The sequence below is a fragment of the Alosa pseudoharengus genome, unplaced genomic scaffold, assembly GCF_046254945.1.
Source record: "Alosa pseudoharengus isolate Yale_2024_CS ecotype anadromous, Long Island Sound unplaced genomic scaffold, YU_APseudo_1.1 YU_APseudo_1.1_scf_15, whole genome shotgun sequence".
Taxonomy (NCBI): domain Eukaryota; kingdom Metazoa; phylum Chordata; class Actinopteri; order Clupeiformes; family Clupeidae; genus Alosa; species Alosa pseudoharengus.
Window position 1 is genome coordinate 30,575,564 of NW_027468620.1, and position 16,345 is coordinate 30,591,908.

General features: G+C 41.0%; 1 protein-coding gene across 2 annotated transcripts in view; it reads left to right on the forward strand.

Moving 5' to 3' along the window:
* Positions 1 to 16,345, forward strand: part of LOC143124584 (cytosolic phospholipase A2 zeta-like) — an 87,619-nt gene that overhangs the window by 41,878 nt on the left and 29,396 nt on the right. The window contains exons 2-5 of one of the 2 annotated variants that reach the window (XM_076286226.1): positions 7,281 to 7,353; positions 12,571 to 12,707; positions 16,023 to 16,154; positions 16,232 to 16,272. In XM_076286226.1, the coding sequence (XP_076142341.1) occupies positions 7,281 to 7,353; positions 12,571 to 12,707; positions 16,023 to 16,154; positions 16,232 to 16,272 (383 nt within the window). The remainder of the gene's footprint in view (positions 1 to 7,280; positions 7,354 to 12,570; positions 12,708 to 16,022; positions 16,155 to 16,231; positions 16,273 to 16,345) is intronic. The other variant, XM_076286227.1, reaches the window with a different exon arrangement.

Sequence of the window (16,345 nt, forward strand, 5' to 3'; positions counted from 1 at the left end):
GGCTTTGTCTAAACATTGTCTGTGAGACTTTTGGTGAAGATTCGATTATTTTTGAAGAGTGTGAAACTTTTTATGATGTTTGGATTTTCTCTGAAATTGTGGCAAAAGTAAACATTTTTAGAGCATAAGACCAGGGTGAAAAAGATGCATCTGAATGTAGAGATTAATATGATGAAAGAATTTTGAGTCTAGGTGAATCTGGTAAGGAGAAATAAGCGTTTTTGACAAGAGCGCCACCTTTGGGTGCAGTACCCCAAATTTGGGTTATGGGTAGTGGGGGGTACTGGTAACAATACTTGAAAATGTCAAGTTTCTAGGACTTACGGTTTATAGGAATATAGGTGATCTAGGAAAAAAGGCCTAAGTGGTCTAACTTTATTGGCATATATCTCTGAAATGGAACAAAATATCAAAATTCTGAGCGATAACTTTTGTGAGGCTTGGTCTAAACATTGTCTGTGAGAATTTTGGTGAAGATTCGATTATTTTTGAAGAGTGTGAAACTTTTTATAATGTTTGGCTTTTCCATGAAATTGTGGAAAAAGTAAACATTTGTAGACCATAAGACCAGGGCCAAAAAGATGCATCTGAGTTTAGAGATTAATATTCTGAAAGAATTTTGAGTCTAGGTGAATCTGGTAAGGAGAAATAAGCATAATTAACTTTTTTTTTCAATAGCGCCACCTTTGGGTGCAGTACCCCAAATTTTGGGTTATGGGTAGAGGGGGGTACTGGTAACCATACCTGAAAATTTCAAGAGTTTTGGAGTTACGGTTTAGGCTGCAGTATGACTTTTACAGAATTTTGGCAAAAAAATGAACGGTACAGAAACAATAGGGTTCCTGCAGCTACGCTGCTCGGACCCCTAATAAGAAAACTTAAGAAGAACAATAAGTGTGCTGCTTTGCAAGCACACTTAATAAGAAAACTTAAGAAGAACAATAAGTGTGCTGCTTTGCAAGCACACTTGATAAAACTTAAGAAGAACAATAAGTGTGCTTGCAAGCACACTTAATAGGCAGATTTATTCATGGATAACCTGTGGTGATAGATTATGGATATCTCCACTGGTGCAGAGGAAGAAGATTGTACATTAAACCTTTTTTTAATCGCCTCTATTAGTCTATTGAATTTCTTGAATTTCCCCATGGGGATCAATAAAGTATCTATCTATCTATGCTTTCAGCTCATTCTTTGCTGCACACCCACATGCAGACTGTAAAAAAAACACAATTCTGTGTAATTCAGATCGTCCACCTGAAGAGGTATGAGGAAGAGGGAGGGGGTGAGGAGTGGAACAAAACAATTCAGTGCAAGTACAGTTCAATTCACACAATTCAATCAAATGTTCTGATCTGAAGAAGGAAAGACTAAACAACAATGAATGCGGATATTCCAGATTTCAGGAGATTTCCAGAGATCTACAGAGGAGATTTTGCCCCTGAAGTTTTTGTTTTTCTTTTCATATTGTCAAATTCATTGTTCAGATAGCTTCATAATAACTTCACGCATGCAATACTGCAGAAATCAAGATACTTGGCCACTCTGGCGCCTTCAGAGAAATGAAACTGCTCCAACTGGTTTCAGATGTGGCAAAAACATATTGTGTAATGCTGGTTAGGAAACAACATGAGAGACACTGATGGCATAGTGTGATTAAAGGTGACCTTATGAAAGTGCACTGGTTCCTATGTCAGCTGCCAGCCATGTCCAAGCTACACTGCTGTTGTTGGAAAATACCTCAAGAGAATGCTCATGTACTTTAGACGTTTATATAAAGAATTCATTAAATATGGACAAATAAATGGATCTAATGCCATAGAAACAGGCCTACAGGAAACATTTTGTCATTTTTCAGTATGCACTGGGTGATAAATACATGTCTGTTGAATTAATTATTAGACTAGCTATGCATTCACAGGGTTGTCAGCCCAAGTGCAGAGAGACAGACAGAAACTAGAAATGCATGACATTTTAAAAAGGTAGCCTACAGATTAATCAAAAGACGTAGTCGTATTTTCATGTTTCTGCAGCATTGTTTCATGCGTGACATCCTTAACCGATATAGAGTTGTTGTGTCAAGTGGAAGAGCCGACTAAATATGTATAAGAAATGACAAATATTATAAGAATAACAAATAATTATAGGCTACAGCTTATAATTATACAGTAATACTTGCCTTGCACTACAAGTCCATATTGACAAGTAGCTGTAATGTTATAGTGTGTTATCCTCCACAACCCAACAGCATTCTATTGTAGTATGCTAACATCCACAACTCACTAATGCTTCAAGTGGGATTTGAACTCTCAATCTAAGGATCACCAGTACAAGGCATTATCCCACTGAGCCACTGTCAATCCTACATGTTAGCCAGTCACATTCACATGGTGAAAATGTGTATTGGTAAACACACAAGAAAAACTCCAAGCATGGAGGGGCGATTAGACATTTGTAGAGATGAACACTAATAGATTAAATATAAATATGATAGACTTAATGATGAAGGAAAAATAGTAAACAAAGAAGTTCCCCTGAATGTCATAGAGTGTCTCGGCATTCAGATTCTTGGCAACTGATGAGTGTGAATGTTGATTGCCTGATGTCATTCAGGTGCTGTTCAATGGTGTGAATCTTCAATAACCAATAGTATTCGAGCTAGAGCCTAAAGCACTACCGAGGCTTCGAACTCTCAACCTAACAAACACCAGCACTTGGCATTATCCCACTGAGCCACTGACAATCCTACATATTGGGTAGTCACATTCACATGGTGAAAATGTGTGTTGGTAAACACACAAGAAAAACTCCAAGTATATATTTGACAATAAAATGAAGGGCTTTCCTGAAAAAATACACCTGAAAACTTTTGGATATTCTGGGGCAATTAGACATTTATAGAGAAGAACAGTAATGGATGAAATATAAATATGATAGACTTAATGATGAAGGAAAAATAGTAAACAAAGAAGTTCCCCTATATGTCATAGAGTGTGTCGGCATTCTGATTCTTGGCAACTAATGAGTGTGAATGTTAATTGTCTAATGTCATTCAGGTGCTGTTCAATAGTGTGAATCTTCAATAACCAATAGCATGTGCATCTTGAGCCTAAAGCTCTAGCAGGATTCAAACTCTCAACCTAACAAACACCAGCACTAGACATTATCCCACTCTGCCACTGACAATCATACACATGCAGCAGTCACATTCAAATGGTGAAAATGTGTGTTGGTAAACACACAAGAAAAACTCCAAGTATACATTTGACAATAAAATGAAGGGCTTTCCTGAAAGAGTACACCTGAAAACTTTTGGATATTCTGGGGCAATTAGACATTTATAGAGAAGAACAGTAATGGATGAAATATAAATATGATAGACTTAATGATGAAGGAAAAATAGTAAACAAAGAAGTTCCCCTATATGTCATAGAGTGTGTCGGCATTCTGATTCTTGGCAACTAATGAGTGTGAATGTTAATTGTCTGATGTCATTCAGGTGCTGTTCAATAGTGTGAATCTTCAATAACCAATAGCATGTGCATCTTGAGCCTAAAGCTCTAGCAGGATTCGAACTCTCAACCTAACAAACACCAGCACTAAGCATTATCCCACTCTGCCACTGACAATCATACACATTCAGCAGTCACATTCAAATGGTGAAAATGTGTGTTGGTAAACACACAAGAAAAACTCCAAGTATACATTTGACAATAAAATGAAGGGCTTTCCTGAAAGAGTACACCTGAAAACTTTTGGATATTCTGGGGCAATTAGACATTTATAGAGAAGAACAGTAATGGATGAAATATAAACATGATAGACTTAATGATGAAGGAAAAATAGTAAACAAAGAAGTTCCCCTATATGTCATAGAGTGTGTCGGCATTCTGATTCTTGGCAACTAATGAGTGTGAATGTTAATTGTCTGATGTCATTCAGGTGCTGTTCAATAGTGTGAATCTTCAATAACCAATAGCATGTGCATCTTGAGCCTAAAGCTCTAGCAGGATTCGAACTCTCAACCTAACAAACACCAGCACTAGGCATTATCCCACTCAGCCACTGACAATCATACACATTGAGCAGTCACATTCAAATGGTGAAAATGTGTGTTGGCAAACACACAACATCAAGAAAATTCCTAGCATACATTTGACAATAGAATTAAGGGCTTTATAAAAAAGAGTACATATCTGAAAATGTGCACTGTTAATGGTATCCACCTAATGATGTTTGTATGGTTGTTATCCAAGAAAAAAAAATTACTCATATAGGAATATAGGTGATATAGGAGAAATGGGCTGAGTGGTCGAACTTTATTGGCCTATATCTCTGAAATGGAACAACGTATCCAAATTATTTTGATAACTTTTGTGAGGCTTTGTCTAAACATTGTCTGTGAGAATTTTGGTGAAGATTTGATAATTTTTGAAGCCTGTGAAACTTTTTATGATGTTTGGCTTTTCTCTGAAATTGTGGCAAAAGTAAACATTTTTAGAGCATAAGACCAGGGTGAAAAAGATGCATCTGAATGTAGAGATTAATATGATGAAATAATTTTGAGTCTAGGTGAATCTGGTAAGGAGAAATAAGCGTTTTTGACAAGAGCGCCACCTTTGGGTGCAGTACCCCAAATTTGGGTTATGGGTAGTGGGGGGTACTGGTAACAATACTTGAAAATGTCAAGTTTCTAGGACTTACGGTTTATAGGAATATAGGTGATCTAGGAAAAAAGGCCTAAGTGGTCTAACTTTATTGGCATATATCTCTGAAATGGAACAAAATATCAAAATTCTGAGCGATAACTTTTGTGAGGCTTGGTCTAAACATTGTCTGTGAGAATTTTGGTGAAGATTCGATTATTTTTGAAGAGTGTGAAACTTTTTATAATGTTTGGCTTTTCCATGAAATTGTGGAAAAAGTAAACATTTGTAGACCATAAGACCAGGGCCAAAAAGATGCATCTGAGTTTAGAGATTAATATTCTGAAAGAATTTTGAGTCTAGGTGAATCTGGTAAAGAGAAATAAGCATAATTAACTTTTTTTTTCAATAGCGCCACCTTTGGGTGCAGTACCCCAAATTTTGGGTTATGGGTAGAGGGGGGTACTGGTAACCATACCTGAAAATTTCAAGAGTTTTGGAGTTACGGTTTAGGCTGCAGTATGACTTTTACAGAATTTTGGCAAAAAAATGAACGGTACAGAAACAATAGGGTTCCTGCAGCTACGCTGCTCGGACCCCTAATAAGAATACGTAGAATCACTATGGGTTGCCTCGCAGCTTCGCTGCTTGGCCCCCAATAATAACACAATAGCTAGACTCTCACAATTAAAATGATAACCCCATGGCATTATATACAGGGGCGTAGCCAGGATTATTTTATAGGGGGGGCCAGCTGGGTCCAGACTTTTTATTGGGGTGGCACTTGGGAATCAAAACTACTACAAACAGTTTTGAAGATTAAGATACCCTGTTTTAATAATGGCAATAAATTGTGTAAAGCCAACACTGATACACAGGTCATTCACAGACAACCTGAACAGTTGGCTGTAAGTAACATGGCTCTGAATTAAGACATTAACCCTTAGAACCCTAGACTGTTTTAAGGGCTTTTTCACTACCTTTAGTTAGAAGCATTTATCCTGGTCATTGAACAATGAGCCATGAACAAAGTGAAGGGGAAAAGGTGTTTCTTTGTTGAATAAATTGGGATGCAATGTGAGTCTTGAATTGGATGCCATGTAGGAATTTGCTAGGATATCAAAACCGGATTATGAACATGCTATGCCATAGAGAAACACATTATAGCGTTGGATTATGAACATGCTTTGCCACCACAACACACAAAAACGTGGGGTAAGTAAGTCGAGCTATATGAAGTTATTATTTTGATGTCACTTCGTCTGTTTTATAACCCAGAAGGATGTACTTTGTATCAAATGATAGCTCTGTGTCTCCTCTTTCATCTGACATGCGTGGCATATCTATCCGATCACGGGTTCGTGAGTAGGGCCTAATTCAAACGAGAGTAATGGGTGTGCAGCGTTGGTTTTTGTACATGATGTTATTTTGCAGTCATGTTGTCTGTTTTTATAGCCCAGAAGGATTGATATACTTGGTACCAATGGATAGCCCTGTGCCTCTTCTTTCTTTTGATATGCCATATCTATGCGATCCCGGGTTCACGAGTAGCCTAATTCAAACGAGAGTATGGGTGCGCAGGTGAACTAAATATGATGCAATTTGATTTAATTTCATGATTTTTTGTATTTTCATACTTGATCGCCTACCTAACAAGAACAGCCCAACGCAGCTCACTTTGCTATGATTCGTGTCACATTCTAACATCTTATTAACATTAAAGTCATCATCAACTCACCTGTTGTCACTGAGGTTAAGTAAGTAGTAGTCTACTGTCAAGTGTTTTTAACAGATGACTTGAATTGTCCTGCTGCTGCTGCACTAGGCCTACTCACGATTTGATTAGAACCGTAGGGTACACTTCCTTTCAAAGTACCGTTGAAAACGGCAGCAATCTTTTTTTTTTTACTTTTCACTGAACGGAGCTGGGGGGGCCAGCAGGGTGGCCAAGCTTTGACCAGTGGTGGCCGTGGCCCCCCCTGGCCACCACGTAGCTCCGCCCCTGAATTATATAGACTATCTGTGGCAAATAAGTATACAGCTCTAGAAAACAATTAAGAGACCACTGCACATTTTTCTGATGTCACCCTAAGGTTGCTGAGTGACATTCAAATGAGTTGACGGTCATATTAAAATGTGCTAATTTGAATATGATTGTCAACTCATTCGAATGTCACTCAGCAACTGTAGAATGACATCAAAAAAATGTACAGCGGTCTCTTTTTCTTTTTCCAAAGCTGTATATAGTATGCGTACATGGAATCTAGTGGAGAGACAGCAGTCTGAACCAGTAAGACAACATATTTCGAATTAACTAGGTCTGGCTAGCTGCACAGAATAAATCCCCATGGTAACTTATTTGACATTTTCTTTTCTGAAACCAAGTCAAAACTAAATTCAGCCAGGATAACAAAAAAATCTCAACTTAATCAGTTTTCTGAAATACCCCTCAGATGCATATGAACATGTTGTCACAGGCCTGTTGCTGAAGAATAACATGTTCTAACCATATAAAAATATCTTGCAGCTCCAATGAAGACCTCTAGACTTCTCTGGATTGTGCTGCTACATGCAAAGTAGCTGAACAAGTGAAGATTTGTGAATTGTGTTTGTTTTCTCCTCTGTGCCGCTTAGCTGGAGGCTGTGCCGTATTGGAGACTCTCTGTGACTGTCCTGCGAGCTACACTTCTCCAATCATATGACTACTGTGAGTAAAAAAACTCACAAAATGTGGTTTTGCAATCTGAAATAATGTGACTAGCATTTAGATTTTCATGTGAGGGAGCAGGCTGCAGTTTTTGTTTCTGCAAAAATGTAAAAAGAAAAGGGGGGAAAACTCATGAAACTTATGTGAAATATGTCATGCATGGAAATATCATGGAAATAGTTAGTTAGTTAGTCAGTCAGTCACTAGACAACAGCCTTGACAAGTTAAGACATGTGCAGAGGTCTAGTCTCAGAACAGGACAGGAGAGAAACAGAGGGAGAGAAACAAGGAGATGTAGGGATAGAGAAACAGGGAGATGGAAGGAGAAAGAGGGAGATAGAGGGAGAACAGGGAGATGGAGGGAGAAACAGAGAGATGGAGAGTTGACAACAACTGCAGTGCGTTGGGAGAGAGAAAGGAAGAACACATAGGCTACTATTGGCCAATCCTCCAATTCATTAGAATTGGACTCTGGGCGTTTGGAAACAGCTGAGGGAGGAGGCTACTTGAAACTGCGAGTTTCGGTCGGTGTGAGCGAGCGGACTTTCAGTTGACAGTAATTAACACCCTTTTGAACAATCTAAGCTGTGCTAACGTCAGAGGGCGGTCTACGCTGATTCATCATTAGTGAGACGCGAGGCCAGCTGCATGCGATTCCTGTCAGCATAACAATAGAGGCTGTTGCTGAAGCATCAGCATAAGCGTCAGCCCTCGTTTCAGCCGTCCTCATTAAGACAGACGCTGTCAAGACGAGCAAGTTTACCTGTGCAAGTTCACCGAGCACAGGCGCCGACAAAGGCAAAAAATGTGCCATTCCACCATATCTGTTATCACCGGCCATCGCAGAAAACGGCATCATGCCAAAAGGGGCAGAAATCTGCTTAACCTCCAGCAACTTAAACGGTCCTCACCTACAGAAACCTCCTTCTCCATGGGCTTGTGGAACTGCCAATCCGCAGTCAACAAAACAGACTTCATAGCTGGCTATGCCAACCACCTTTCGTTGGAACTCCTTGCTCTGACTGAGACTTGGATCAAACCAGAGAACACTGCCACGCTGGCTGCACTCTCCACTAACTTTACCCTCTACCACACCCCTCGCCCATCTGAACGAGGAGGTGGGACGGGCCTGCTGATCTCCAACAAATGGAAATTCACCCCGCTACTGCCTTCAAACAAATAGGTCTCATTCGAATTCATCACAGTGATCGCCCCAGCAAAACTCTACGTGCTGCTCATCTACCGCCCTCCAGGCCAACTAGGCGACTTTATGGATGAACTTGACACTCTGCTGTCCTCCATCCCTGAGCATGACTGTCCGCTTCTCGTTCTCGGCGATATGAACATCCACTTAGACGCCCCAGGCTCAGCAGGCGCGCAGGAAGACATTTTCGGCAGGGGGTGCGGATGCGGCCGGGGGGGGGGGGGACGGGTGGTCCACGTAGAGTTTATAGAATTCTAAAGATACTATGTTACACAGGCTGCAGACCACTCTACCTCTGTCTCCTTAAAACAAATAAAAAAAACACTCGCCCCTCCCCTGCATGAAGAACAGATGAGCTGACAGTTCGCACAACCTATATCGCAACAAGCGAACTCCAAAGACCAGCGATGAAAAAATAATATACATAAATATCTGTGTAAATGCGTACGTACAAACTAAAATATTATTTGCCTAGTGCAATCAATGTAAATTGTATAATATGGATAATATATCCATTATCAAACTGTCTGTTAAAACAAAGAGCTCGCTGCGCCAGGATGGTGTTAGATGACAATGTTTATTTTAAAAACTACCACAAGTAGCCTAGGCTATGCCTAACAATTCATCAAAATAAAAAAGGAATAAAGCATGCACATCCAAAGTATTAAGTTGTGTGCTGGACAAAAAGGTAAAAAATGGAAGAATGAAAAAAAGTCCGCTACAGCAGCTCCCAACAAATGCTTAATTTATTGCGACGTTTCGGGCACTCGCCCTTGATCAGAGGGCGAGTGCCCGAAACTTCGCAATAAATTAAGCATTCATTGAGCTGGTGCAGGTGTAGCGGACTTTATTTCATTCTAACAATTCATCGAAACCAGGTTAAATCACATAACAGAATGATCATGAGCATACAACAATTAGGCTACTGTGTGAAATATACAGAACATGCAATAGCCTAATTACTTTCGTAATCACAAACACATCAAATAAAAGCGACAGGCTCCCATCTGGGCCTGCACAGCGGCAGGAAAAAGAAGACGGAGATGTGACAGAATGATCATCAACATCATACAACAGTGCGTAAAATATACAGAACATGCAATAGACCAATTACTTTCTATAGCAATAACAAACGTAAAGTTGGAGATGTGACAGAATGATCATTAGCATCATACAGCAATTAGTGCGTATATATACAGAACGTGCAATAGCCCAATTACTTTCTACAGCAATCACAAACACATACAATTAAAGTATGTATACAAAAACGATATAGGCTTATTATTAAAATTATCCCTTTCTTCATCTCACAACCCAAACATGTCATACAAAATGTCGTGGAACAGAAACAACAACCAGAGATTTTCATAAACTATCATTTTATTGTCATCGAGGTTTTAAAGCTTCGCCACCAGGGGGTGCTGCAGCACCTGCCGCACCCCCACTTCCCGCGCCACTGAGGCTCAGCTGACTTTTTGGCCCTGATCCACTCTTTTGACCTCAAACTGGTTCAAAGCCCACCTACTCACAAAGCTGGCAAAGAGCTTGACTTGATCCTCACTCGGAACTGCAGCACAGACACCCTCATGGTGATGCCTCTCCATCTTTCTGACCACTTCTTCATCCAGTTCAACGTCAGCCTGACAGAACAGCCTCTTCAGCCAATGGTTACGTTCCGCCGCAACATCCGGAACCTGTCTCTAACGCACTTTTCCTCTGTGGTTGCCTCCGGTCTACCTCCACTCAACACCTTCTCCTCTCTGGAGGTTAATGAGGCCACAGACTCGCTCTGCTCCACACTGAGCTCGTGTCTAGACGAGCTGTGCCCTCTTACCACAAGGCCAGCTCGATCCAAACACTCTCATCCATGGCTAAATGATACCCTCCGATCGCAGTGCACCAAACTCAGAGCCGCGGAGAGGAAATGGCACAAATCCAAACTAACCGATAACCTCAAAAACTACCAGACACTCCTGACCTCCTTCTCAGCCAGCATCACTGCTGCTAAGACGGCTTTCTACAATGACAAAATCAACAGCGCTACAGACACTCAAACTTTTCTCAACCTTCAAATTGCCTCTCTCCGAGAGTGAAGTATCTAGACTCCTGACATGTAGCCGTCCTACCACATGCTCGCTGGACCCTATACCTACGAGCCTACTTCAGTCCATCAGCCCGACCATCGCACCAGCTATCACACATGTGATCAATGCCTCGCTAACCTCCGGCACATTTCCAACAACGTTCAAAATGGCCCGGGTAACACCGCTACTTAAGAAAGCTTCTCTCAACCCTGCTCAAGTCGAGAACTACCGCCCTGTCTCACTCCTGCCTTTCCTATCCAAAGGCATTGAACGAGCAGTCTCCAAACAGGTCTCTGACTTCCTTTCACAGAACAACCTTCTGGATCCAAATCAGTCTGGGTTCAAAAGCGGCCACTCTACCGAAACGGCTCTGCTGTCTGTAACAGAAGCCTTAAAAGAAGCCAGGACGACCGCTCGGTCATCAGTACTCATTCTGCTTGACTTATCGGCTGCCTTTGACACGGTTAATCACCGCATCCTTCTCTCTATACTCGCTAACATGGGAATCTCCGGTTCTGCTCTCCCCTGGTTTGAATCCTACATCACAGGACGCTCGTTTAACGTATCATGGCTTGGTCAGCTATCTGCACCTCACCATCTCACCACAGGGGTCCCCCAGGGCTCAGTGCTGGGCCCCCTTCTCTTTGCTATCTACACCACCTCCTTGGGACAGATTATCCGTTCGCATGGCTTCTCATACCACTGCTATGCAGACGACACACAGCTCTATCTGTCCTTTCCACCTGATGACCCCTTGGTTTCAGCACGGATCTCTGATTGCCTCTCAGACATAGCTACATGGATGAAGGCACACCACCTCCAGCTGAACCTCTCAAAGACTGAACTGCTGGTTCTCCCAGCTAAACCTACCATACACCACGACATCAACATCAAATTTGACTCCCTGTCTGTTTCACCTACCAGGACTGCAAGAAATCTAGGAGTTGTTCTCGACAACCAACTAACCTTCTCATATCATGTTGCCTCAGGCGCCCGGTCATGCCGTTTCGCACTCTACAACATACGAAAAATCAGGACTTACTTGACTCAAGATGCTACCCAACTTCTGGTTCAGGCAATAGTCATCTCACGACTCGACTACTGCAACACCCTCCTGACAGGTCTCCCAGCCTGCGCAGTGAAACACCTTCAGATGATCCAGAATGCAGCGGCGCGCCTGGTCTACAACCAACCCAAAAGGGCACATGTTATTCCGCTGCTCATCCAGCTACACTGGCTACCTATGGTGGCCCGCATCAAATTCAAGGCTCTAACGCTTGCCTACAAAGTAGTCTCCGGTTCTGCTCCCGCCTACTTGAATGCCCTCATACAGACATACGCTACCTCTAGACCGCTGTGCTCCTCAGACGAACGACGCCTAGCTCTACCACCGGTACGCTCCGGCCAATCCAAACTTTTCTCATCTGTTGTCCCTCGTTGGTGGAACACACTGCCAGTTCCTACAAGGGCAGGGACCCCTCTCCATTTTCAAAAAACTCTTAAGACCCAGCTCTTTAGATCTCCTCTCATAAGCACCACTTACAACTAGTCTTGCTGATCCTAGCACTTACCAGCCGTCTTGAACTGACACGTAACAGCACTCACTGATGCACTTATTCTTACTGTACTCTACCATTTTTTTTAAATTGTCCAAAAATTGTTGAGAATTGCTTTAAAACTTAAACTGTTTACCATGTTGTTAGTCGCTTTGGCTAAAAATGTGTCAGCCAAATGTAATGTAATGCAATGAGAGAAACAGGGAGGTGGAGAGAGAGAAACAGAGGGAGAGAGAAAAAGGGAGGTGGAGGAAGAGAAACAGGTAGATAGAGGGAGAGAGAAACAGGGAGATAGAGGGAGAGAGAAACAGATACTGACGAACTGATATAAATGTATACTCCATTTGGCTCCCTTTCCATTGGTTCTCTTCAGGGTCGGAGTCGGACTGCTACGTGATTCTGACGCTGCCCACATCCTCTGCCCGTTCTTACCGCACCCAGACAGTGCCCAACAGCAACAACCCCAAGTGGAACGAGACCTTCCACTTCCGCATCCACAGCCACGTCAAGGTCAGATCTTCACATGCGTTTTATACCTTTCCTCAAGTTAAAGTCAAGTTATTTATTTGTCACATACAGTACCCTCCAGAATTATTGGCACCTCTGTTAAGTTGACTAAAAACAGGTATAAAAAATAATCTGTTGGTGATTTATTGTTATCTCACAATGAAAAGAATTAGGAAAAATCCAACCTTGAAGGGAAGCAAATTTATTTTGAGAAAAAGGAAAACTCAGAAATAAATAAATATTTTTAACAAAAACAAGTCGCTCACAATTATTGGCACCCCTGTTTGTAATACCTTCTTAAGCCATTCTCCCTTTGCCAATAAAACAGCTTGTAATATTCTCCTATGACACCCCATAAAATTGGAGAATACAAAGCAAAGGATTTAAGACCATTCGTCTTTACAAAATCTTCTTTTCTATGGAGTTTAGATCAGGGGACTGAGATGGCAATGTCCGAAGCTTGATTTTGTGTTCAGTAAACCATATTTGTTTTGATCTGGACGTTTGTTTTGGTTCATTGATCTGATGAATGATCCAACCATGACCAACTTTTAGTCTCTTGGCAGAGATTGACCGATTTCCTTTGGGAATAAAAACAGCCCCACAATAGCACATCCTCTCCACCATAATTCTAATAAGACATGGGGTTCTTTTCAATATAGTCATTCTTCTATGTATGCCAAACACACCTAAAGTGTTTCTATCCAAATTTTCATTTCAGACCACATTTCCAGACAAAGTCACTGTACCATTCAGTAACTCCTGCTGTTTACATTGGTAATTCAATGACTGGACAGGCTTTTCACTTGGCATGCCCTCTAAATAATCTATTAGCAGTGAGGTCACTTTTGAAGATTTTTTGGCGGACTTGATGACTTGATGACCCCAAAATGATGCCTTTGTCTGTAACTCTCCAACAGTGGTTCTTATGGAATGTTTTGTCTATCTTACCATCCTCCATACTGTACGTGGGGGCAAGATAACTATAGGTCTTTGTCCAAAAGAGGTGTAACTATGGGTCTTTGTTCACAAAAGAGATGACACATAAGTTACCATGGGGATTTAATCTGTGCAGCTAGCCTGGTCCCGACCAGGCTAACAGCCATGGTTAATTAATTCTAATGTTAATTATGTTGTCTTATTGGTCCAGACAGCTGTAATTCCAATCAGACCTCCATGTGATTTGTTAAGAGCTTTATTCCATGTATGTATACTATTTGCTATATTTATTTGCCTGCAAAACACCACAGATAGTCTACATAATGCCAAAGGGTTATCATTTTAATAGCATTACTATTTTATAATTATTTACAGTCATTGCTTGCCTCTTTTGTTGAAGACATTTGATGAATAGCCTGCAGTTCAGTCAGGACCACTTTGTCAAGATTATTACTATTTGCATAATGTTTCATTTGGATGTATGGCTCTGTTCTGGGAGTCCCCTGCCCGTGCAAACATGGAAAGCCTACGGCAAAAAAAGAAAAGCTCACTTGGTGTGAATGACGCTATTTTCAGCGTCTTTTTCATTCCAACCGTGAGTTCTTTTGAGGGAAGACGAGAACGTCCTGATCCTGAATTAATTACACCTAGCGTGACCTAGTCGCTCCTACACATCCTTGCTTGGTGGTCATGAAATGTGTTGAGCTAGGATGGCCAGACAACGCTAGGTCAGGCGTTACCAGCATTATTTTCTGTCATGTTGCCTTATGTACAGCACATACGGTATCCTAGAATGAAGTTGAAATGAGAACAGCTAGAGAGGCCGCATAGGATATTTGATAACAATGAACACAACACATGTTAAGTACCTGCAGGCCTTGGTAGGCCAACATAGTCATTTGTGGAAAACATTTGAAAACATTAGCAATTTGTTTAAAAGGAAAAAAGATGCTACCATTATGTGCACAACAGACTACATGTAGATGTGGAGGTTGATGAGGCAGATGAGCCAGAGTGACTGACAGAAACTGCAAAAGCTCTGTATACAGGGAAAGCACATAAAGTTGCACTGTGTCCTTACTGCATTCAATTAAAGGATTCAATGTGGACAGAGAGCACAATGATATGCCTCAGTCGGACACTTGCATGCTGTTAGGATAAAACTGCCTTATGCAAAACAGTCTTGACTTCATTTTTTGTGTTGCTTTATCTTCATTAAGCCTGCATAGTGTACTCAGCCAGTTGTTATTCAGTCACAGAAAAGATAACCAAATACATTACCTGGTAAAACATAGAGGCCTGTCACAGGAAAAAAGGTTGGCACCCATCTGTTTCAAGACTAACAGGTTTTAAGAAGTCTATACATATTATTGAATACAGAACATTCATTTCTGTGTTACAAGTAAAGGTGCACCCTATGTTCTTAGAGGTGTTTGGTAACTAATGTGTTTTCTGCAATAGACTACAAGAACAGGGTATAAACAAGAGGGACAATAAGTGTACAATGTGCAGAAATGCCATGGGAAACACAGTTACACAGTACTTAACGTCAACGTAAAGCCTAACTCAACAGTCTTGTGGCATGTTCTGAGTGATTTAAATTCTGCAGTGAATTACCTCAGGCAAATGTTCACTGCTTTGAGTGTCAACCGTTTCCATGTTTGAAATTGAATTCTGAAGGAGCCACAGGTATTTTCAGGCAAACGTGTTGTTTTGCTGTGTCAGAAATGCAGACGAAAGATGTCTATTTGCCATGACTAAGTTGGCGTGACATAAATCACAATTTGTGTTGATAGACGCACCAATGTTCGTCCAGAAACCTTTTAATCAAATACATGATTTCATGTTACAGCTCTGGCAGCCTCCACCGTCTTGGTCAGACTCACCAAACACAAACATGCTAAACTGAGGTGGAGGGTGGCACATCAGGCCAAAACACAACATGACAACATCAACATCAGTTGAGGGCTGCAACTTCACTTTTTAAATGACAATATCCTGGCCGGACTACTGTTGTCAGTGATATAAGTATTTGAAATGAACATGATTTCTTAATGTCTAGTGACATATCAGGGCCATTTTATGATTAATTGAAATACATTTCTTACATACGGTTCCTTTAATGAGAGCAAAGCCAAATTGGGTGCAATGGAAACCCACCGTAAGAGAGACCCACCTTGTCGGGGCACGATACATTGGCCAACACATTGCATTGTCCCATACTGTACACATCTCAAGCTGAAAGATTATTCACTCCTCTTATCAACAAGCAAACGGCACCACAACCTGCATACAGTAGTTTTCACTTCACTAAATAGAAAAAAACATTGTATTGATTCTGATATATCTCAGAATATTTTCTCTTCTTTTCTCTTCTAGAATGTTCTAGAAATGCAAGTGTACGACGAAGATCCATTCATGCCAGATGATCTGTGCTCTGTCATCATGTTTGATATCTGTAACCTCACCTTGGGCCAAAAGCAGACGAAAATGTTCATCATTAATGAGAAGGTAAATCCCTCAAATTGAAACTTAAACACAAATACACTGTATGTTCAAATTTGACATGTTTTTTTATGCTTACTTAGACACGTGATGAACTGTGGGTTGAATTTGAGATGGTGGAGAGGTAAGAAAATCATGTTTTGATAAATACACAAAATCTTCATACAAATGAAATTCTTTAGATTGTAAGCTCTGTA